At 41.1% G+C, this 25810-nt stretch overlaps 1 protein-coding gene across 1 annotated transcript in view; it reads right to left on the reverse strand.

Annotated features, from left to right (window-relative positions):
• The window catches only part of ALDH1A2 (aldehyde dehydrogenase 1 family member A2), a 96098-nt gene extending 83838 nt beyond the window's left edge, over positions 1-12260 (reverse strand). The window contains exon 1 of the mRNA XM_036302843.1: positions 11886-12260. Coding sequence (XP_036158736.1) covers positions 11886-12002 — 117 coding nt within the window. The 5' untranslated portion in view covers positions 12003-12260. The remainder of the gene's footprint in view (positions 1-11885) is intronic.
• Between the last annotated feature and the right edge of the window lie 13550 nt (positions 12261-25810).

A 25810-nucleotide genomic window follows, 5' to 3' on the forward strand; every position in this document is an offset into this window, starting at 1 on the left:
GAGAATTGAGTTTGGGATTATCCAGCAAAACACTCAGCAGAGCTTTAAGCTAAGAGTTCAAATTTTATTGCCTTAGTTGTGGTTCTTGTGCTTGTTCTTATTGTCATGAGCAGGAAAAGAAAAGGATTATTTGCGTTCTGAAATTGTCACCTACTAGCTAGTGAGCCTGGAAAAGTTATTTAACTTTAATATGTCTGATTTTCTCACTTATAAAATGGAGATGTCAACATAATATTTATATTTTAGGACTGCCACAATTATTAAATGTAGTCGCATGTGAAAAGCCCTTTGGAAATGTATTAATAATAAAAGCTGTAGAGTAGAGTATAATGAGTATTCATTCAACAAACATTTCCTAAGCATTTATTCTATGAGACACTGAGCTAGATGCTCAGAAATACCACGATGAATAGGAGTTTATAATCTAGTACAGTTTAGGAGTAGGGAGTTCCACAGAAAAATATAATACAAGGCAAAATCTGTACCATTTAGGAGGAGTACAAACAAGTAATATGGCATTCAGAGAATATAGGTTCAGCCTTCTTTAAAAAGTATGGGGCCAACCCTGTTAGTTATTACATAAGTACTGCATGCACAGAAGGACTAGATTCCCTTTTAAGGTTGGAAAATTTCATTCTTCTTCAATAGCTTCTTCAGAATTAGATGCACACATGAGCAGATCAAATAACTTACAAAATACAAGCACCTAGGTGAATGAATGTACAACATCTGCTTTGATTCAAAACACAGTAAGTTAAAACATTAACAAAATACAAAGTAATGTTATTTTCAAGCCTGATGCTAAGGAATAATTTAAATTCTCTAAACTAGCAGGATAAAGCACAGTATTGAATCAGTTGCTCAAGAAAAAGGGTCTTTCCATTAGAAATTCTTTTTCACATTATATTCATTGTCATCTCTCTACTTTTTCTCCAGTCCCCAAAACAAATAGCACACAGTGAACAATTCATCTACTTACCAAGTAATAGCCCTTCAAAATTGTGTGGTGTGTGTGTGTGTGTGTGTGTGAGTGATAGTGAGAGAGAGAGAAAAAAACACAATAGTACCTACATTTGAGCACATATTCTGCTCTAGGTAATGTAAGAAAAGTAGGGAAATTAGTCTTGACATGAGAAGTTGTGATGATCATGTATCCCAGAGTTTTCTACAATGACACCTTAAGGTAGATTTATGGAATGCATTTCTGCTCATAGTTTAGGAAAACCAACATATATTCAAATCATCCACCAACGCAGGACTAGTTTCTGATATTTTCCCCTAGTGAAGAAGACTAAGCCCAGAAAAGAAACACACATTCTGGATTCCCTCATCTTATTCCAAAATTTCATAAAATACAATTTTGAAAATTTCTGACACATTAATATCGTTTGACTTTAGTATATGTTACATCATTTGTCTTTAAGATTTATCTGTATTCTTGTACATAAACAAATACCAATTACAAGTGGATAAAGACACAAATGCAAAAGGTAAAAATTTTAATAAAAATAAACTTTGAGAAGACTATGTAGAAGAATATCTTTAAAAACTTGGAATAAGAATGAATTTCCTAAACAAGACATCACAAGCACTAAACTTTTTTTAAAGATAGAAAAATTCTCCATTTACATTTAAAGCTATATGACAATTACACTAGAAAAGAAGAAGAAAGAAAAAGCACAGGGGGAAGGAAATGTTCACACAGTATATAACTGTTAAAGATTTATAACCTGAACATATAAAAATTACCACAAGTCAGGAAAAGCACACACCTACACAAACAGAAATGAGCAAATTCTATACTGACCAATTCACAAAGGAAGAAAGTCAAATGGCCAATAAATATATGAAAAGATGCTCAACCTCACAAGAAATCAGTGAAATGCAGATTAAAATTGCAATGAGATAACTTTACACTCATCAGGTTGGCAAAATTTAGTAAGTATGAGAAGTCTAAGCACAGGTGAGGATGTAGAGTAATGGGAACTTTGATAGACTGCTGGTGGCAGTGGAAACTAGTATACCTGTGTTGGACAGAAACCTGGCCATCTGTAATTAAGCTGTAGATACATATACCCTATGAGTCAGCAATATCACTTCTAAGTGTATATCCAGAAGGCCTTTCACACAGGTGTACAAGGAGATGTGTTCAGGAATGTTTAATGCAGCATATTGCAATAGTAAAATGCTAGGAGTATCTTAAATGTCAATAGTAGAAGAATTAAATGTTGTGATATATTCAAGGAATGGAATACTGTGCAACAATGACAACGAATCAATTGCAGGTACATGCAACAACATGGGCGAATCTTGAATATATTAAGCAAACAAATCAAATTGCAGAAGGATGTATACACCATGCTACCATTTATATAAAAAGATTGAACATGCAAAACAGCCGCATGTATTGTTTGTGAATACATATACACACACCTATGGGAAAGATAAGTGGCTCTGAGGAAGGAAGGGAGAGGTAGAGAAGAAAAGTGGAGTTCGCAGGGGAGTTTCAGTGTATTTCTTTTAAAAACAAATTGAAGCAAACATTGCAAAATGTTAAGAACTAACAAATCTGGGTATAGGTACATGTTTGTTACATTATTGTCTATAGTCTTCTGTATGTTTGAAACATTTCATTTCCTGTCATGTCTAACAATACATTATGCTGCTGAGCAGCAAATATCTCTCTACCTACTGAATCTTCAAGGTGCTTAAAGTGCACTTGTCTCAGGCATTTAGCATCTTCTATCATGCACCATAGTTACTGTGTACATGTCCTCCCCCCGTCCCCAAGTGGGACTCCGCTCCAGCCCCCTTTAGGACAAAGTCCACATCTATGTATCTTCGTGCCAGATAGTGACTAACAGTGCTTTGTACACAAGAGCCCCTAATAAATGTCAAATGAATAAATTCAGGGAAGCAAAAGGGTAGCTCTGGCTGCAGTTAAAAATAAAAATGACCCCAAGATAATACAATTAGATATAACCTTCCCTGTGAAAATCAAGTTACACTGGTACACTGAGTATCAGATTCTAAAATATAAATGAGGTGGAATTCACTGGTTTCAGGCTTGCTAGAGAATTTAACCAGCCTCATACTGGTTCCTGACCTCCTCCCAAAAAAGGATTCGGTGAGGAAGTCCATTTTTCACATGTAGGGAAATAAGATTTTAAGTTATCCTCTGTAGATGCTTAGACACTTCATAATTTTTATCTTCCCAGGCAAGGTGTCATTTCCCCTCTTACTTCCCACCCTAACTCCCCATCACTACTCATACCTCAGCCCACAGATCTGGTGTGTGTTTTGATGCTGGGGATAGGGGGGAAGAAAATAGTTTATTTTTGGCTGTTAGTAGGTTTACTAAATCCAACATATTTTGCCAGATCCACTTATGGGGAGGGGAGGTAGGTTCCATCCTACCTGTGGGAAGAGCCATACAACTTATACCATTTTTTGGACTCAGTTTAATCTTTAAGAAACCCCTAGAAATGACCTGGGGCAAAAACCCTTAAGAGTCACTAGATTTGAAATCAGAAGACTTAAGCTAGACAAATCAAAATTATGTATCAGAAAAATATATAAAAATATAATATTTTAATTATTTTGAAAAAATTTCCTTATATTTTATAATCAAGACTAGAGGCCCAGTGCATGGATTCATGAATGTTGAAAGGAAATTAATTAGAAGAAATATTTTAATATCACTATTCGCCCTTTCTCTATAATAGAAGTGTCAATCAAATTCACGATCGACAATGACAGGTCAAAATGACAAGCATGCAATTGGCGCCCGCGAGAGCTTTATATGTATTGCACATGCGCAAGTCAACATAGTCTTTTATATATATAGAATAAACTTGTTTAATTAGACCTGCTTTCTGATTTAGCTAAACTTTTTCCAGTCCAGTGAAACACCTCAACTTCTCTTTCAGGTAATTGTCAGCAACACAGCAGTAAATATCAACACGAAGCAGATTATTATTATTGTAGATCACACAGGGAGAACAAAGGGTAAAATATTTAACTGCAGCAGTGTTTGACTATATTCTGCACAGTGAGAAAACCTGAAGTCATTTTCAAGGTCCACCATTTCTTACTTCTTTTCAGTTGGGTCAAGTTTCTAAACTTTCTAAATATCTGTTTTCTGGCTAATGAAAATAGGATTCTACCAAGTCTCCTATCTACCTATTCCAAGACTTCTGTGAGGATCAAATGAGATGAGGCATGGGAAAACACTTCACAGATATTTGGTTACAGTGTAAAGTGTTTCCACCTGGCTATAAAGCAAGTCATGTTCCTGGGCTGAAGAAACTCCAAGGAGGCTAGTCTCTAGGGAGAAGAAGCTGGGTGTTGCTATGTGACATCATTACCTGGAGCCCACAGCGACCATTTCTGGGCTGGGCTGGCCTGTGGGCCACATTTTTGCACCATGGGGTCTTGGCAGTGTTGGCTACAATTTGGTGGGGTATCGCTTAGGGATGGTGGCGGGGCCTGTGTCCCACTTGGGAGAAGCCGAGTGTTGGTTTGTCAGAGCCAGGTCCGTGGTGCTGTTTCTTTGTAAGCGGCCAGTGCGTGTCACAGCAGCTCCTGCATTGAGCATCTGTCTCCTGGTGGTCAGTGCACGTCACAGCAACCAATTGGACATTTTCTAGGACACTTAGCATTTTAGCCTTTTATACATATAGATTGGAGAGTGTTTTGGTACCACTGATGATATCCTAAATTCTTCTAAATACGAGACAGGTGTTTCCAAGTTCAACTGGACAATATGTCTTATCGCTCCAGAGATGTAGGAATAAAGAAACTGCTACTTTGTTCTCCAAAGGTCAAACTGTAGTGAGGGAAGGCAACATAGCAGATAACTACTTCTGGTAGTAACAGAGCAGCACTGGAGGAAACGGAAAGCTTCCTTCTATAACAAAAATTAGAATGTTCACCCATGACAGTCTAATTTTCAATCACAATCTACGGAGGTCAATAAACCTCTGTGTTAGCCCCTGCAAAGTTTTGCTGAGAGGCCAATTATTATTTCAACTGGAATTTTCAAAGTCTGGAAGTGTTTCCAAATTATGTGACACAAAAGAGACTTGCTGTAAATAAACTCACTAAGAGTTAAGATTATGAAGAGAGACAACTTGAACATAATTCGGGCCAAAAAACAAGCAATAGAGATATGCCAGAGATAAGAAATTCCCAATTTGAAGAATCTTATATATCTGAACAGTAAAATGGAATAGAGCTCAAAGATATGTCTGAAAAGGCAATTAAAATTAATCAAAGTGACATTTTGGCTATCACTTTTATATGCATTAGACTCAGTATTTGAAGAGAAATGAGTGGCTTTGAAATGACTGTCACAGCAAATATGAAAAAATTAAAGAAATGCTAGAAGGACTTTCAAAATAGTCACTGCATGGTGCTTTTCCAGGTGAAGTGCCCCAAAACTGGGCAGTCAGGACCAGTGAAAGTCTAGTCAGTTTTAAATTATATAACTTAATATACCTTCCCATTTCTAAATAGTATCTTCCTTCAGAGAATGTCCTCACAGGCTGTCATATTTCCTAGATCTAAGCACCAATGACTTGGCAACATCTTGGTCCAAACAACTTAAAACACCAGAAATGACTCTCTGCAGTCTGACATTTAGGCCCAGTCAGTTGGGTAAACTGAGGCATAGTAATGCTGAATTTTGGCACACAAGTGTCAGATACCTAATTTAACTATTAAAATATAGTCATGCACTGCTTAACAATGGAGATATGTTCTGAGAAATGCATTGTGAGGCAATTTTGATCTTGTGTGAATACAGTAGAATGAATTTACACAAACTGAGATGGTATAGGCTATTACTGTAATCCATGCCTATATTTTTAAAATTTCATTTTTTATTACAGTTGACCTTCAATATTATATTAGTTTCAGGTATACAGCATAGTGATTAGACATTTACATCCCTTATGAAATGATCACCCTGATAAGTCTAGTACCCATCTGGCAGCGTACATCCTATATAATAAAAGGCTAATATACAAATTGACCAAACACTATGATGTGCACTGACCACCAGGGGGCAGATGCTCAATGCAGGAGCTGCCCCCTGGTGGTCAGTGCACTCTCACAGGGGGAGCACCACTCAGCCAGAAGCCTGAGCTGGGCTCATGGCTGGCAAGCGTAGCGGCAGTGGCAGAAGCCTCTCCCGCTGCCTCCACAGCAATCAGACATCCCCCATGGGCTCCTGGACTACAAGAGGGTGCAGGCCAGGCTGAGGGACACCCCCCACCCCTGAGTACATGAATTTCATGCACCAGGCCTCTAGTTTATTATATTATTATTGACTATATTCCCTATGCTGTACTTTACTTTTATACAGCTGGTAGGGCAGTAGGTTTGCTTACACCAACATCATCACAAACACATGAGTAGTTACAGTTTAAGCCCTGACTGTTGGCTTTCCTTTTGTTAATACAAGTGCCTGATTTAAGCTTTGATTGCTGAGGCATCCACCTTAAAGATGCAATACTTCTAAGAAGGCTATCTGGAATGCACACAATCCCAGTCACAGGACTGGACAAAGAGTCAGTCCACCTCCTCCCATTTAGGCTCCTTTGTTTTAGAGATCTTGGTTGATCTGGATAGCTATTTTAGGCTATTTGTTTTGTTTTGTTTTTATCTTGCAATACTTTAAGTTCCCCCTCTTATGTTTTGAATTCACCAATAAAGAGTAAGGCAGTGTGAAAGCTAGCTCATGCCCTCTCTACTCAGGACCTTACTGTGCCGTGGGGCATGTGAGCCAGAGGAGCACCCCAGCCACTTCTAGCTGACAGCAGGACTATGGATGGGCTGAGATGGCCCAAAACAGCAATGCCTTGGGCTACAACAGTATGATGGCTATGACATCACAGGGGATAGGAATTTCTCAAGTCCATTTTAATCTTATGGGATCGCTGTAGTAAATGCAGTCTCTTGTTGGCCTAACCACCGTTATGTGGTGCATGACTGTTTTGGCTGGGAACTGATTTGGTTACTTTCTTGGTAAAGATAATACCTTGGTAGGGAAACCTCCAAGGGATCCCATTTGATGAAAATTCAGTGTAAACATACAAGCTATGCAGAATATTACTCTTATGACTTATTAAACTACTAAACATTAAATAAATAAGCAGAATACTAAGCATTGGCCTGTTTGTAAAACTTTATTGTCCATATAACTCTGATCTTTCTTAATGGGCCTCCATTAATTTGGAACTACAAATGTAATGACCACTTTAAAAAAATGAAATGGGATTAGTCCTTGGTTGATTATCATTATATGCCATTTACTTTCTCACACTAACAACTAGAAATTGATACCCAGTGAAGAAACCCCCTAAGAAGAGACACCATCCATAACTGCTCACATAGCTAACTAAGTACATATCTGATCAAGATTTGAACAAAGGCCTATTTTAATTCAGAGCCTTTCTTTTCCTAAGTCAAGGCTTTATAAAATTTTTCTAAAGTGCGGGCCAAATGGTCTCTATTGCAAATACTTGACTCAGCCATTGTAATCCAAATGCAGCCACAGACAATATGTAACTGAATGAGTGTGGCTGTGTTCCAATAAAACTTTATTTACAAAATTAGGTAGACAGTCTGTAGTTTGCTGACCCCTGCAAGTTGTCACTAAAATAACTAAAACGGCAAAAATATTCATCAGTATTTGCATTCCACCACCCAACTTGAGAGAGGACTGTGCATGTTGGTATTTGGGATGCTTGTCTAATACAACAGAGAACTAATTATGCAAGCCTGGCTTCTCTTAAGCCTGAATACAAGGAAATGAGACCTCACAGAATAGGCTCCTCAGAGAATCTTCTACCCTGAAATGGAAACACCGATTCCTCATTTTATAGATAAAAAGGACTTGATGATTCTATATGGTAACATAGGCCCATACAGAAGGCATCGGGGCAGGCAGGAGCCCCGGTGAAGAACCTAATTCAAGTCTCACAATGAAGTTGGTCAGCTCCCCTATGTTAAATGGAGATGATACAAACGTCAAAAAGCTGTGCAATTGCAAAAAGTTTTTTTAATGCAAGTTCCCCACTAAATGTACAGTTCGATTAATAATTTATGATCAAGACAGACAATCTCAATTAGAGGCAATTAGACCCACACCATCTTATAAGAAATGATCCCTAGGATAGGCAACAATCTTGTCCCAGACATACAAACCATAGAAACACTATAAACAATGTAAGTAGCATTATATGTATTATTGTCATTATTGTTATTTTTACATTAATCAACTGAACTACCACCAGGTTGACAACTAATTTTTGGCACTCAATGCTTCCACATCCCAGCTAGCATAATGGAAAGCACACTTGTTAGAAACATGGCCATTCATATTTGAAACTGAAATTGACTTCAGAAAACAGATGTTCAATAAAAGGTTGTTAACTGAATAAATAAAAGAATAAATAGTAGTTACTCCATGCACATCAGCTCTGATTATCAGTTGATTACCTTTTATTTTTCCTCTTCTAATTTAGTAGGTCAATATCCCATAAATGTTCCCCTTCCTCCTTCTGTTCTAGCTCCCCACAGTATCAGATGCTGGAGTAAACCCAACACTTTATATTACTGTTAGTTATGGGCATAAACTCTCACTGAAAAAGTAATCAACAGGGAAAGAGTGCAACCCATGTGTGTGTGTGTGTGTGTGTGTGTGTGTGTGTGTGTGTGTAGTTTAGTGCAGTGTAGTGGGGAGGGGGAGGCTGGGACAGACGGACTAGTAAAGCCAGGAGAGATGATGCAGACAATGGAGAAGGTAGGGTGGTTTTCAAGTTTCCAAAGACCTGGGGATCTGGAAAAGATCTTTTCTGCAGTTCTGGGCAGTCAGTAAAGTACCAGGCTTGATTTTACAATGTGTGTGCACTTATGATATATTCAGCTATACAAAACTTCTAAAAACTAGACTGATAAAACAAACAATTCAGAAAAATTTTAATTCATAAAAGCATAACTAAAAGCAATCAAACTCTTATGCTAGCTGTTAAGCATTCTTCTTAGCACGCAAGCAAGGAAGCATCCCTTCTCTCTGCCACAAAGTAGTCCACTCACTCCTTTGTGTTGGTGCTGTTATCACACTTCCTTGACGAATGCAGTCTTATTTGTTTGTTTAACATATTCTTTAATAAGAAATCACTTTTAAAGCTTGAGGTCTAGCTTGCTTTATTAGGAAAATAAAAATAGACATATTCCAAAGATAGTATTGCCATTGATCATTAGTCTAAAATGGGTAGTGGACCTGCAGGCTTATTTTCAAAACTACGTGTAATTGCCTGAAAGTCAATACGTACAAACCAGGAGGTTAGCCCTTTCAGCATCCTTGGAGACTGAACTTTAATTTTGGAGCACTTTCACTGGACCTTTAACAAACAAAGGCAGTAACTTTTCCCCCTAATTATCTCCTGAATTCCTTTTTTATTTTTTTTAAAAAAAGAGTAAAATAGTTTAGGAGAAAGAGAATGGTGAATAAATACAATAATACAAGATCCCAGTGCAAAGTTTCCTAGATGTATGCTACTTGAAATTCTCAGTAGCGACTTTATGTTGGTTCCAAAATCATTTTTTTTAAAAATCCTACCGCAATAGCCTTCACTAAAGATGTATTTGTTTAACAAGACAAAAAAGATTGAGGATCCACCTATGTTTGTCTTGTACCATTTTCTGACACAAACATTGTTGCTTCCTATGTGTTATGTAACAAGCCGTCTAGCATAAGAATTTTTAACTACTAATTACCTTTTTAGAAATTCCTAATGAATGTGGTATCACTATTCTAAAGGACTAACTGTCCATTCTACCTTATTCATTCTTTTGCTTAAAAATGCTAGCATAATTCCCCTCACTTGTGACCATAAGAGAATTTTTTAAAAACTCCCCATTCATCTTATTTTTTCCTTTTAAGTAAAACAGCCTTCGCCATTGCCCTCGGCTACCAAAGAGCAGCTTTCTGCCCCGCGTTAAAAAGGCTGCATGCCCACCACGCTTGTCTCGGAAAATTTTAAAGTCTCACCAAAGAGCTAAGGAGGAAGGCTGGGAATGTTCAGAGAGACCTGATTTTACAAGGTTTTGTGAAAAGAGCTCGCCTTTCGATTAGGGCTACTCAGTGTTTATGAGGGGTGTTTGTCAAGCCAAAAATAAGATGCCTCCTCCCCACAAATTAAAGAATCAAGTTACAATCCATTATTTCATTTCTGATTGTTTTTCTTTGTAATAAGTGGGAAAGCGGATACTGGATAAAAGTCTCCCCTGAGTGAAATGACTCCACATTAAAGACTTCAATTAGCTATAAATCAGTTGTCTTTCCTACTGAGGGAGAACAAGAGAAGAAAAGAGAGCGGGGGTAGTTAGAGGGAAAGAGAGCTGCAAGAGTTTCCAAATTAAATTCGGAGATACCCACTGCAGACCTAAAACTCCTTTCAGGGCGGTGAGGAGAATCTGTTCAAGAGTGAGGCTAAATCTGAGGATCAGGTCCTCTCTCAGAAGGAGATCTTGCATCTTAATCATTTTAAAGTGAGGCTGGAGAGGTTAGAGACGCTCCTAAAACAAAGCTTGGTGCTGCAGGCTTCCCCCCGCTTGTTCCTGGACCCAGAGATGTGCCAAACACTGGCACCATTGGGATGCAAATGATGCCTAAGTGGCTGTAACCATTAACGACCTCTCATTAAAACGGCTTTCAAAAATTTGTCACACCACCTAAAAAATAACTAACAGGTACATCAAATTCATCTAAATTGGCACTCAAAGCAGGAACCACCCTGATTTGTAACCTAAAACTCAACGCAAGGAAAATTTTAATATTCCGATGTTGGTTTTTTTGTATTTCTTTCAACCATTAAGTCAGAACCAAACAATTTACTTCTCGACAAAACTTAGTTTATCGTGCAATAAGCATGATGGAAAACAACTATAACCATATTGTGTGTTCTCAGTGTGTGTTTAAGTTAATCGGGAGTTTAGGGTAGAATACAACGGAAAGAAATAGAAAAATCAAACAAGAGAACTGTAAAATGAACTCCAAGAAACATGACTTTAAATCCCATCTCTCCCTCCCGGTGCTATGACACTATAATTCCCCTATGTGCGTAATTAATCATTATCTTCTATGTCGAGTTTTTTTTTTTTTTAAAGAAAGTAAATTCAATTTATACTAGGTAGCGAACACATATTCTTTTTTCATGTGGTGCAACAAAAAACATTCGTGCTTGGCAAACCCAAGATGTCAGAGTTCGTTATAAAGAGTAATTTTTTTTTCCCCAGTTCCAAAGCGAGCCTGTTAATTTCTACAAATGAAAAGACTTCCCAAGTTTTCCAGGGAAACTGCCACTGCCGACAGAATTCGAACGCGACGCTGACGCTGGGTCTACTGCGCTCAGCAGCCAGGTTCCCACGAAACCTGTGCGGGCAGCCAGCGCCCGCGCTCCCGCCGTCGGGACCCCGAGGACCTGCGGGGCGGGCGACCGAGCGGCCCTCGACGGCGGGGGACCCAGAAGCCACGGCCAGGCTGCGGGGCCAACCTGGCGGGACGCCCTTCTTCCCCATTGGAGGAGCCGACGCGGTGCGGGCGCCGTCCCCGAAGCGGTCACGACCCCGAGTCGGATGAAAGGCAGCGGCGGATGCGGTTTGGGGAAAAGCCGCTGACGGCGAGCCCTCCGCGCCGCGTTTCCCGGGTGGCCAGTCCCCGAGGTGTCCCCGGACCCCGCGGGACTTCGGCAGCCCCCACCCCGAACCTCTGCTGCGCGGGGGTTACAGGCTGGCCCCCGCCCCCTAGCAGCTCACGCAGGGCGGGGAAGGCGGCTCGAGAGGGTGTGCGTGGCCGGCCGGCCGCTGCCGCTTACCTTGGTGTACTTGATCTCCAGGTTGGGCGTGGGCGACGGCAGGAGGTGCAGGGACGCCATGAGCGCGGCGGGGTCGGCCTTCACCTCGCCGGGCATCTCGATCTTGCTGGAGGTCATGGTGTCGCCCCGCGGCGTGGCGGTGCGGGCTGCGGGCTGTGCGCGGGGCGGCGGGCGCTCGCCTGTTTATAGGCAGGTGTCAAGCGGGGGCGCTTCTTATTGGACGTGAGGGCCGGGGCGCGGGGGCTGGTCCATCCTACCTAGGTCTCTGGGCGCAGCGATTTACATACAGCCCGCCGCCTGGCGCTCGCGCCCACGGTCAAGGGCGTCCGCGCCCCCGCCCACGCGCACGCCCACGCCCACGCCGCCCTCCTCGACGGCGGAGCGCGAACCTGCCCCGGGCTGCGCGGGCTCGGACAGCGGGGCGGCCTCGCTCTGGCCGGGTCGGCGTCGGCGGGAGGCGCACCTTGGCCGAGGGCGGGGGCGGGTCGTGGCCCCCGAAGCGGGTGGGAGCGGGGCGGGCGGGGTCGGCGGGCCCAGCCGGGGACGGAGCTGCAGGGATGCGGAGATCCCCTCCCACCCGCGTGCCCGGGGCCCCTCCAAACTCCGGCGCTCCTTTCCTCCCGGGGGTCAGGGAGCGGGCGCCCTCAGCTCTCCTTCCTGGGCAGGGGCGCGGGGACCTCCGCAGCGAGCCCCGCACACCTCGTTCTCGCAACCGAGCCCCAGGTTCTCCTGGGCCGCAGGGTCGGGGCGGGCAATGAGGAGTGGAGTCCCTCGTCCCACACTCAACAAGAGTGTCCCGGGGAACCGGGCGACTCCGCGGGCCCTGGGCTGGCTTCTCCCGCCCAGCTGCTGCCCTCTGCCGGCCGGGACTGCCCGGCTGTCCGGGCTGCGCCGGGGGAGGCGGGCCTTGGTCCTCACAAGCTCCTCAGAGTTGCAAGTTTCATTTGCCCTCTAATCTTTCTTCTGGGGTCCCTCCTTCCAGCTCTCATATTCCTCGCCCGAAAACACACAAACGTACCCTTGTTTTGCTTTTTTTGTTCTTCACCCGAACAGCTATCATCCCGCTGGACATGGGGCCCCCCACTTAACTACCCCCTTGGGCTTGAGCTTCCATATTTATAACCCCCTATTTTAAGTGTTTCCGTAGTTCCAATAGGCCTTCTTCTCATTTATGGGCACCTAAAGGTCAGCATGTAAGTGTCCATCCGTCAAGAACCCAGAGACCCCATACTGAATGGACTCAGGGCTCAGGGGACTAAATCTGGGTCCAAATGAAAAGACCTCTATAGGGCACTTCCCTCCTCCCATTATAATCCTAACGGGGCCTACTGATTCTTATCCTAAATGCAATTTTCAGAGCCCTGAGAACCCCATTTCTTTGGGTGTTAAATGTCAGTCAGAAAAGATTTTGCCTTAAATATTTTCAGTACCTAAAACTGCCCAGTGCTCGGTGGGTGGCTGCTAAACAATAGAAATAGACAAAAATATTTCATTTTAGTATTAGGTCTATAGAAATAACTTTCAGCTCAAAGTGTATACCCACGGGTACCTGAGTGAATTGTTTTCATGGAGAAACTAGGGAACTTAGCTTAGGTAGTTGAGAGATCTCAATTCCCGCAGGATCTCGAGACCCCAAAATTGTGCTTTAATAACAGTATATGTTCTTGAGATACACTTTTATTAAAGCCTTGGAGGGCTGGAGATACAACTGAGAAATACAAGAATACGGTCTTAGAATTAGTTGGGGAGAGAGGGAGAAGGTAGCAGCAAAGGAAATAAATCAATGGTGCCGATAGAACAATTCTGCAAACGTGTTTTGAGCGCTTTCCAATGCAAGGCAAGGTGCTGGAGGCTGGGTTACAAACCAGAGTGTCAGCCCTTGCTGTCAGTGAGCTTGAAACCCTTCCTCACAGACTATGAGGGATTGTGAGGGAAAGTTACAAAAGAGCATCAGCAACACGTTCTGGATGCCCCAGCATGGAGATCAGCCCTCTGGGGATGCTAACCTTTGAACTAGGCCTTCGAGGAGAGGTGAGGCCTCCACAGGGAGGAGAGGACAAGCAGAAGGGCCCAGAGAGCAATCCATAGAGATGTGAGAATACTTCTTAGGAAACATCGGTGAGGCTGGAGGAGCAGCAGATGAGGAGGGCAAGACAGTTGATTCAAGGTTGTAGGGACTTGAGACACTGAGAAACCATCAAAAGGTTCCAAGGAGAAAAGGGAAATCTGTAAAAATTAAACTGATAAATGAATATTGTCAGGAAAGACTATCACAAACGAAAAACCATTGATTTTTTTCTCTCTCTCTCTCAAAGCATAAGATGGGGTTGTTCGTCCGTGACCCACTTCTTGCTTGCTAACTCCAGTTCTATCATCATGGCTGGAAAAATCTCTCCCAGAGAAGAAACAGTGTGATGAAATGATGAGCATTTGTTACACAGTGAGGTAGAGCCAATAAAGAGAGTCCCTTCTTCTCCAGGCAGGGAGGGACGATCTCTTGGCTTTCATAGACATCTCCAAAAGACCCAGTCCGGTGACAGATGGCACACTGGTTTGAATTGTTCCCTGATGGCTACTTTTGTGTGAGATTTGCTCTCCAACTAGATAGTCAAGTGATCAGCACGGGAACGGTGGCTTCCATTCCTCTTGTTCCTTCCCTCAGTTCCTAAAGCAGCATGGAGCACACAGTAACTCTTTGATAAAAATATTTGTTGGCAACACGGCTCTGGTGGGGGAAGGAGTGTTGGGTCAGGGCGGGGGGGGGGGCATGCAGGAGGCAGGGGATTGATATTTCACTCTCACATCAATGTTTCTCTGTCTCCCTCTCCCTCTCCCTCTTTTGCTCTAACATTTTTTTTAATCAATAAAAAACGTTTTCTAAAAAAGAAAAAATTCATGGACACAGATAGTAGTGTGGTGATTTCAGTGGGGAGGGGCATTGGTGAGGGTGGAAGAGGATATGGGGGAATAAATTGTGATGGAAAAGCTAAACTGGAATATTTTTGTTGAGTATATGAGCAAAAGAGGAAACACATTCCCGATGGGGGCGTTTGACTACTTCTAGTGTACGTAGACATGAACTTTCCTACGCTCGCTGATTAAGAAACATTTTCTTTTCCTAATCTTGGAGTTTGTTTTGCTTTGTCCCATCTTTTACTGAAAACCCTTCTGGTCATAGATTATTAATATTTTTCTTCATATAATCATCCTCTGAAAAAAAAGTTCCCCCATCAGTTCATGATTACAGTATATATATATATTCCAAGCTCTAATCAACAGGAGACAGTGTACATGTCTTCTTGGTTTTTGTTCATAGAATTCTGTTACTTACATTTAAGGATGCCTTAACATCTCTTCTCACATTCTAATTCTTTCTCCCTCTTCTTTCTTTTATTATCTTCTCATTTCTTCTATAGATTCCAAGACGGTTTAAGTCTTCCCCACAACTACCTTCAAGTTGCTAACATTTTGAATTCCAGTCTTTTCCCTGATTTTGTTAAGAAACGTTCTCCCCACCCTTATAATACTTGCTTTTTCCACTCTCCCCCATCTATAATTATTTATTGTTTAGGATAGACAGTATTTAAACCCTTCTGTGCAAGAGAATGTAAACTACAGCATGCTCTATTTATTTCCTTTTGAAAACAGGTTATTAGGCATGGCGGAGCTAATCTCCTGGGCTTGTAGAGGAGAAAAATAAATCCTCACCCAAATAATAGAATGCAAAATTTTAATTTTAAAACATCAGTTCATGTGAAGTTTGACTTTGGTATGAAACCATAGCAATTTAGGCTTCTTTTTAGTTTTCACTTAAGGAGGGGAAGTGTTTCTTATTTGAGAAACATGCTTTAGAAATCAGTGAGGTTCCAGCCAGTGTGCTCAGTGGTTGGGCATCAAACTTTGAACCAGGAGGTCACGGTTCGATTCCTGGTCAAGGCACATGCCCAGGTTGCAGGCTTGATCCCCAGTAGGAGGCATGCAGGAGGCAGCCAATCAATGATTCTCTCTCTTCATTGATGTTTCCATCTCTCCCTATCTCTTCCTCTCTCTGAAATCAATAAAAAACATATTTTTTTAAAAAGAAGAAAGAAATCAATTAGGGCAACTGAATGGAATATCAAGACTCCTCCTAAAGAAGGAATGCTTTTGGTTTTGACAGTAACTGAATGCCAATCTTGAACTTCAAGCTTCCCTATTCAGGAGCTGTTTCAGCCTCAGGTAGCCCTGCCTAATGGCTTTCCTGTTCCTGTTACTAACCACAATGACAGCCTACCTTTTCTAACAGATACACTTGCACTTTAATTTATCTGCCAAAATAAATCACACATTATAGCATTTCTCTCTTCTGGGTTAATTGAATCAGGTCCTTAAATGTCTCTAAGTATAATGATTTGAAAGAGGCACATTGTTTGAAATATTTAAAAAATTAGGGCCCTTGGGTTGTATGCAGAATGAGTGCTTATTTCAGATATAAGTGTTTCCTAATGATCTCATTCATCTCAGATGGGATATGCTGGGCTACTTTATGTGAAATGTTTCCCTGAAAACTATATAGGAAAGTTAATGCATGGTATATTTATAGAGAAGTGGTATTTAATTTATTAACACAAGCTTGTACAGAGCTTTATATATTTCAATCCAGAAATGTTTAATGAAGTATTTTGGACTCATTATGAAAACTTCTATTAAATAAGTTGGCTTATATTTTTATTTAATGTGAATATCAACTTTTTATTTGGGATCTAGATGCTCATTTAATTATCCCTTTCCTTCCAGCATCTATAAGAAAAGAGGCTGAGACTGTGGCATTTATTAACCATAAAAATTCTCTACATATTAAGTCCCTCATGGCCCAATGTGGCCTCTGGTCACTGTAGTCTATGAAAAGGGGAATTTATGGTTGCAGGGAGTTTATTCCTAATTGGTTATGACTCAAAAAATCTTGTTTTGATACAAAACACAATTCTTGCCTTTTAAAATATATCCTCCACCTTTTGGGAACCTCCAGAGACTAATTTAAAAGTGGGAACTAGCTTTGTCTTTGTTGTAAAGCCCAGTTCTACCTCACATATGTTTAAAGGCTTCAATCTAGGTGCAGAGATGAGCTCAGTACTGTACCAATAGTCACACTTTCGAGGCACAGGGAAAAATAAAAATAAAAAACCAGCTATGCCCCCTTTTCTGACAGGCCTGAGGAAAAAGGCATTAGCTCCCTCTGCAGTTCATGGTATGTATGTGCAAGTGAATATTATTTTAAAAGCAAAAGCTTGAATTCAATGTATTATATTTGCTACTGGTGAGAAATCTTCGAAGATGTGACATTTATAATTTGATTACTTTGGAGGAAAAATCTCAGAACGCAGACAAATTTTAGACTACAAGTTTTTAGGAGAGGGACTTTCGCTAACAGACCTTTTGACTTTTAAGATAGGAATGATAGTGTTCATGAGCCTGACTTACCACAGAAAGCGAAGCACTCAGAACACTGCAGTCCTGCTCACACAGTAGTTCAGAGCATGCAGTATCGCAGAGCAGGTCAGAGGGATGTGTCTCAGATCGGAAGCAACTATTTTTATCATGTAGGTGAGGAAGATTTGCTAATAGGCAAGCTCTAGGTTTTTTTTCTTGCCCTAATAAGTGCTTGGCATGTAAGTAAGTTACGTTTGCTCTTTTGTTTTTCTTTTATGTTCCTTAGTTGACACTTTTCTTTTTACTTTTAAAATTCTTTACATCCGCACATCTCTTCATTGTTACTACTTTAGGACTCCCTCATTCTTTTTTTTAGTTAATGAATTTATTTTTAAATGTATTTTTATTGATTTCAGAGAAGAAGAGCGAGGGAGTTAGAGATAGAAACATCAGTGATGAGGAGAGAGCCATTGACTGGCTGCCTCCTGCATGCCCTACACTGGGGATCAAGCCAGCATCCTGGACATGTACCCTGACCGGGAATTGAACCATGACCTCCTGGTTCATAGGTCCATGCTCAACCACTGAGCAATACTGGCCAGGCAGGACTCTCCCATTCTTAAACATAAGCTTCTTTCCCAAGTTCTTCTGCCTTTATATAGTCATTCACTCAAGGGGTCTTTGGTTGTAAGGAATTCTCACAAGAGCTTTGGTGATATTTAGGGTAGGAATCCATATTCATGTTCATTAGAAAATGAGACTAAAGGAACAGTCACCATGTCCCTCTTTTTCATGCTGGAATGAGCCACTGAAAAGGTAATGAGGAACATGTCTCGACAACAGCAGGAGAATGCCAGCCTCTTTCTTCTCACAGTTCAACCTGTGAAAGGCACCAGGCAAAATTGGGAAGCCTTCAGAGATGTCAGTAACAGACATCCAGTTTGGACTTCCAGCCCCAAACTACAGAGGAGGGGTGTCTTGCTTCAGGCGCACGTCTTCCCCCTTTCAAAGCATCTGTGATGCCTTGACTGCTGTTGCTAAACCTGGATTTCTTTCCTCTATCAATCAAATGGCTGTGAACAAATACTGAAACTCATTGACAGTGCATTATAAGCCAAGCATTGACACAGAGTCCGTGAAGAGCAAAAAGAAGTCTGCTAATGACAGTAGCTGTGTATGTGAAGCCATTCAAGGGGCCATGAGACAGGGCAGAAGTGAGAATATGCAGGGCAGAGTAAAAGTGAGAGAGGATTCAGAGGAGACAGCCTGGTCTCAAAGTTTCATTGGGGCTTGCCAGGGACCTTCTCCTCTTCTAGGTGCTATAAAACTGGTCTCTACAAAGAACTCCGTTTACGTTTTTCTAGTGTAAAGATAACAAATGTTATCTGTTAAGTTGAACTCTTTGTAAAATTGGAATTCCCAAGAACAAATACTTGGAGCTGAGATTGCCTCCTACTTCCCAAATCTGAGTTAAATGTTCTCAAGTGTAAAGACCCTTTGGTACAGAACTAGCCAGAAGAGAAAATAGAGGAGGGAACAGGCAGCCATTTTTTTCCCCACTTAGGAAGACAAGAGAGCATGAAGTAGGATACTAGGTCATGTTTCTAATGCTTATATACCTGCTAGACTGGTAGTTGATGTTGTCACTCTCCTGCTTACTTAGAGGTTCAGACATTCATGAAAGAGTCCAATGGTTTTGAACCCAGGTTCCATCACCCCAGAGGTTTCAGTTAATCTAAGAAGGGGCCCAAGGCATTGATATCTTTAACAAAGCTTCCTGGTGTCTAAGACACCGCTTGACTTGAGAACCACTGGTCACCCCGCAGCAGAACAACTCTGTGGGTTTCCTTGAGTCCACTCTGCAACCTCTGAACTGGAAGAGTGGATTCCACGCTTCCCATTTCGTAATGCTCTTTGATTTGCTATTTTTAATTTATTATTTGAAAAACACATCAAGCCTCAAATGGATTGACCTTTTTGCTAATGTGTTTCACCTAAATTAACAGAGGCAATTAACTAATTTATATTGGAATTGTGCACTTTCCAGTTCACATTTATCAGTTCTTAAATGCTTGATCTGGTGTTGCAGTTTAAATTTTTTATTATTACCCTTTAAATCTGAAGAAATGTCTTACAGCTAATTAGCCAAACTTACATATTCAATTAATAGATTCATTATGGGCTAACGAATATGGAGGCGGCACTTAGGCCACACCTGCCTGTCAGTGGAAGGACTCAAGCTTTTCTGCTGTGGAAGAAGAAAAGATGCTGCTATGTAACTAAAATGGCTTGGACTTCGAGCTTTAATGTTTCTGCACACCGTGATGCTCTAAAAGAGTTTTATGGACCTGCTAACATAAGAAAGACAATATGGCCCTAGCCAGTTTGGCTCAGTGGATAGAGCGTCAGCCTGCAGACTGAAGGGCTCCAAGTTCGATTCTGGTCAAGGACACATGCCTGGGTTGCCGGCTCGATCCCCAGTAGGGGACATGCAGGAAGCAGCTGATCAATGATTCTCTCTCATCATTGAGATCTCTCTCTCTCTCTCTCTCTCTCTCTCTCTCTCTCTCTCTCTCTCTCTCTTCCCCCCCCCCCCGCTCTCTTCCTCTCTGAAATCAATAAAAATATATTTTTAGCCAGAACCGGTTTGGCTCAGTGGATGGAGCGTCGGCCTGCAGACTGAAGGGTCCCAGGTTCGATTCTGGTCTTGGGCATGTGCCTTGGTTGCGGGCACATCCCCAGTAGGGAGTGTGCGGGAGGCAGCTGATCAATGTTTCTCTCTCATTGATGTTTCTGGCTCTCTGTCCCTCTCCCTTCCTCTCTGTAAAAAATCAATAAAATATGTTTAAAATATATATATATTTTTTTAAAAAAAAACAATATATTGTTCAGAGATACTGCCTTTCTAGAGAAAAAATGGGAATCAAAATTGCAAAAGAAATACACCTCTGAAGACAAGTTTTAATATAAAAACATATAAGTCTAGTTTGTCATCTCAAATGATTGAGGTTTTCTAACCTGAGTTGTTCATAAAAATACTTAAGAAAATAAACTCAATAAGAAAATTAATATCACAAATGAAACAAAAACTTTATAATGTACTTTAGGACCTTTCTAAACTCATGTGATTTTATAGATTTAAAGATATGGCCAGACAATATTTTGGGAACTAGAAGGTCCAGTAGAATGTGGTATTTGGAATCTAGATAATTCAAAGATCTGAAATGAATTTCCACAGTATTTCCAGTTATTAATATTCTGGCTTTCTAGTTCTCTGGCTATGAATGAATAGACATTTTTAGTAATTGTGAATCACAAGTTTCAGGAAAGGTGGGTGAGAGCTAGAATTCACTTGAAAAGCTATTTTTAGGGTGGCAAGACTGTAAGGAAAATTATCAGAAATTACTTCCAGAGCATGTGATGTCTCCCACATCATAGCATGAATTGAACAAGTGACTTTGGACCTGTGTCTGCAGCGAGACAGTAAGAATATTTCAGGACATGTTGTGCTACTCTATTTGGATATTGCAAGCCTTTTTCTTTTTCCATTTTACAACTCCTTACATTCAAGCTGACACTTGAATTATTAAAAGACTACATTTCTTACTTTCATTTATTCAAGTGTACATCCTAATATCTTTGCTAGAGTAGCAAGTGCACATTTATCAGCTACTCTAAAAATGAATCACTGCAATATTCACATGATTCTCGTAAGGAAAAAATCTTCATAATTGACAGCAAATATACCCAGGCCCACAAAATGTCATGTGGTTCTAGGGTAAATCGCCCTAAATCACTCCTCAGTGTCCAAAAGTACTGCCAATGTGAGTAAATCTTACCCATGCTGCTCTCAGTAGAAAGAGCACAGGAAAAGAGAGAGAAAACAGCATCTGGTGTGGTCGGAGGGCCTAGAAGGAGAACATACAAGTGGTGCCTAAGGAAGAGAACTGGAGAGGCCTGCAGTTACAACTATACCAAAAGCAAATGGAATCAAGAACTGTGAAGGATTTGACTCTCAGTGACAGTACCCCTACTGTCATGTCTAACACTATTCAGGCCTCAAGTAAATGTTCCTCTTCATCTCTTGTTCTGTGTCTGAAGAGACAAGGCTACATTGAAGGCTGGAAGTCAAAGGACTGTCATCATTAGAGGGCAGGGAGGATATGAGCAGAGCAAGCATGGGGGTGAAAGAGAAGACAAATGAATTAGCCTATCAAATCCTTCTCATCATGAATACAATAAATTCCTCAAAAATGGAAGCATTGTTACCCACGAGTGCCAAATGTCCATTTTCCTAATGTTCTCTGTGTTCCAATTGATATTTTTCAGGTAGTTATAAATTAGTATAATATTTGTAACAATTCTATGTATAACCTGAGGAATACTTTGCCACATTAAACGCTTACATTTTTATTTTTATTTTTTTACTATTTTTTTAATATTTATTGTTCAGATTATTACAGTTGTTCCTCTTCCCACTCTCCCCCCATAGCTCCCCTCCACCCCGTTCCCACCCTACCCTCTGCCCTTACCCGCCCCCCCACTGTTCTCATCCATAGGTGCACGATTTTTGTCCAGTTTCTTCCCTGCAACCCCCTCCCCCCTCCCCGCCATGAATAGTCAGTCCACTCCCTTTCTATGCCCCTGATTCTATTATATTCACCAGTTTATTCTGTTCATCAGATTTTTTATTCACTTGATTTTTAGATTCACTTGTTGATAGATATGTATTTGTTGTTCATAATTTGTATCTTTACCTTCTTCTTCCTCTTCTTAAAGAATACCCTCCAGCATTTCATATAATCCTGGTTTGGTGGTGATGAACTCCTTTAGCTTTTTCTTATCTGTGAAGCTCTTTATCTGACCTTCATTTCTGAATGATAGCTTTGCTGGATAAAGTAATCTTGATTGTAGGTTCTTGCTATTCATCACTTTGAATATTTCTTGCCACTCCCTTCTGGCCTGCATAGTTTCTGTTGAGAAATCAGCTGACAATCGTATGGGTACTCCCTTGTAGGTAACTAACTGTTTTTCTCTTGCTGCTTTTAAGATTCTCTCTTTGTCTTTTGCTCTTGGCATTTTAATTATGATGTGTCTTGGTGTGGTCCTCTTTGGATTCCTTTTGTTTGTTATTTGCAGAACATTTCACCCCCAAATAAGCAGAATATACATTGTTTTCAAATGCACATGGATCATTTTATAGACTAGACTACATGTTAGGCCACAAAACAAGTCTCTACAAATTTAAGAAAATTGAATGTATATCAAGCATTTTCTCTGACCATAATGGTATGAAACTGGAAATTAATTACAAAAATAAAACTAGGGGAAACCAAGGTGGTGGCATAGGTAAACACCAGAGTTTGCTGCCTCGCACAACAACTTCAAAAATACAACTAAAAGACGAAACAGACATCATCCAGAACTGCAGGAAGGCTGGCTGAGTGGAAATTCTACAACTAGAAGGAAAGAGAAAAGCTTACCGAGGCTCAGAGGAGGAGCGGTGCAGAAGTAAAATACTAAGGTACAGAGGTGCACGTGGAGAGGGCTGGCGGCTGAGGGCGCGGTTGTCTTTTGCAATTGGGAGGGAGTCTCAGGCTCTGAGCTCCAGTTCCGGGGGAGTCTTTGGGGACCCAGACTCATACGAGAGAAGTGGGACTGCCTGGCATCGGTCGGAACTCGAGGGCAGCTTTCTCTCGGAGGTGCTTGCAGTGATACTGGGACATTGAGAAGCGGAGACTCTGAGGGCAGGACTGAGAGCAGCCATAACTGCTAGCCCCGCCCTGTTGATCCCATGGGACCCACCCCGCCCAAGCCCTGCATGGAGGCTTTTGATGGGTAGCCTCAGGCAAAGGCTAGATTAGCACCTCCCTAGAGAACCAGAAGCTAGTGTGCCCAGTGGTCAGAGTGGGACCATCCAGTTTGCAGCTCTGTGGAACCATAAAGGACACACTCAGGGGGCAGACTCAGTGAGCACCAAAGCCCCACTGAAGCAAGTCTTGCCCCGGAGGGGTGTCTCCAGCACAGAAGTTCTCCCACTGCAGACACAGCTGATTCTCACAGCCAATTGGCCTGGAGGTCAATTCCTCCCAGTGATAGCTACAACAATCAAGGCTTAACTACAACAAGACTGTGCACAAAGACCACAAGGGGGTGCACCAAGAGTGTCCTCCTCAGGTAATTGGGGAGGCTGAACCACTGGGCCCTAGAGGACACTTAGCACAGAAAACCACTGTATCAATACAGGGAAGCATAAAAAAATATGGAGACAAAGAAACAGGACACAAATGACAGAAATGGAGGAAAGCAAACTTCTGGATATAGAGTACAAAACCACACTATTAAGGTTTTTCAAGAACTTTCTAGAAGCCGCTGATAAATTTAGTAAGACCCTCAAAAAGACTGGTGAGTCCACCGATAAATGTAGTGAGATCCTCAAGAAATCTTGTCAGATCCTCGAGGTTATGATAAAGGACCAACTGGAAATTAAGTATACACTGACTGAAATAGAGGATATTATACAGACTCCCAACAGCAGACTAGAGGATCGCAAGAATCAAGTCGAATATATGAAATACGAAGAAGCAAAAAACACCCAACTGGAAAAGCAAAATGAAAAAAGAATCCAAAAATATAAAGATAGTGTAAGGAGCCTCTGGGACAGCTTCAAGCATACCAACATCTGAATTATAGGGGTGCCAGAAGAAGAGAGAGAGCAAGATATTGAAAACCTATTTGAAGAAATAATGACAGAAAACTTCCCTACCTGGTCAAAGAAATAGACTTACAAGTCCAGGAAGTGCAGAGAACCTCAAACAAAAGGAACCCAAAGAGGACCACACCAAGACACATCATAATTAAATGCCAAGAGCAAAAGACAAAGAGAGAATCTTAAAGGCAGCAAAAGAAAGAAAGGCAGTTACCTACAAGGGAGTACCCATACAAATGTCAGCTGATTTCTCAACAGAAACTTTGCAGGCCAGAAGGGAGTGGCAAGAAATATTCAAAATGATGAATGCCAAGAACCTACAGCCAAGATTACTTTACCCAGCAAAGCTATCATTCAGAATTAAAGGTCAGATAAAGAGCTTCACAGATAAGAAAAAGCTAAAGGAGTTCATCACCACCAAACCAGTATTATATGAAATGCTGAAAGGTATCCTTTAAGAAGAGGAAGAAGAAGAAAAAGGTAAAGATACAAATTATGAACAACAAATACACATCTATCAACAAGCGAATCTAAAAACCAACGGAATAAATAATCTGATGAACAGAATGAACTGGTGATTATAATAGAATCAGGGGCATAGAAAGGGAATGGACTGACTATTCTTAGGGGGGGAAGGGGTGTGGGGGATGCAGGTAGAGACTGGACAAATATTGTGTATCTATGGATGAGGACAGTGGGTGGGGAGTGAGGGCAGAGGGTGGGTTGGGAACTGGGTAGAGGGGAGTTATGGGGGGAAAAAAGAGGAATAAATGTAATAATCTGAACAATAAAGATTTAATTTAAAAAAAACTAAAAAACAAACAAAATAAACAAACTTATAACTCTAAATAACGTTACTAAACAACAAGTTGGTTAACAATGAATGAGATCAAGGAAGAAATCAAAATACCTTGAGACAAATTAAAATGAAACCACAACTGAAAATCAATGAGGCATAGTGAAAGCAGTTCTAAAAGGAAAATTCACAGCATTGTAGCCCTACTTTAAGAAACAAGAAATGCCCTGTTGTCCTGGCTGGTGTGATTCAGCTGGTTGGGTATCTTCCTGTGTACCAAAGGTTGCCAGTTCAATTCCAGGTCAGGGCACATGCCCAGGTTGTAGGCTCGATCCCTAGTAGGGGGCATTCAAGGAAGCAGCCAATCAGTATTTCTCTCTCATTGATGTTTCTATCTCTCTCTTTCCCTTCCTCTCTCTGAAATCAACAAAAACATATTTTAAAGAAGAAAAAGAAAAACTTCAAATGAACTATCTAACTGTACATCTAACAACATAAACTGATGAACAAAAACAGAACCAGAGTCATAGAAGCATTGGTTAGACTGTCCAACCTATGAGAGAAGGTGAGAGGTGAGGAGGTAAGAGATCAACCAAAGGACTTGTATACATGCATATGAGCATAACCAATGGACACAGACAGGGCTGGGGGTTGAGGGCAAGTTCTGGGGGTTGGGGGCAGCTTGGGAGAGGTCAATGGAGGGAAAAGAAGACTTATGTAATACATTAAATAATAAAGAAATTAAATTTAAAAATAAAATTAAAATAAATAAATGAAAGAAATACAACAAGAACAACAAACAAAGCCCGAAGTGAGAAAAAAGGAAATAGTAAAGATCAGAGCAGAGGCAAATGAAATAATGTAAAAAAAATTAGAAAAGATCAAGAGCTGATTCTTTGTAAAGATAAGGAAGATTGATAAAATGTTAACCAGAATCACCAAGAAAGAAAGAGAGAGAGACCCCAAATAAAGTTAGAAATGAAAGAGAAGTAACAAAGGACATCACAGACA

The sequence above is a fragment of the Myotis myotis genome, unplaced genomic scaffold, assembly GCF_014108235.1.
Source record: "Myotis myotis isolate mMyoMyo1 unplaced genomic scaffold, mMyoMyo1.p scaffold_m19_p_1, whole genome shotgun sequence".
Classification (NCBI taxonomy): domain Eukaryota; kingdom Metazoa; phylum Chordata; class Mammalia; order Chiroptera; family Vespertilionidae; genus Myotis; species Myotis myotis.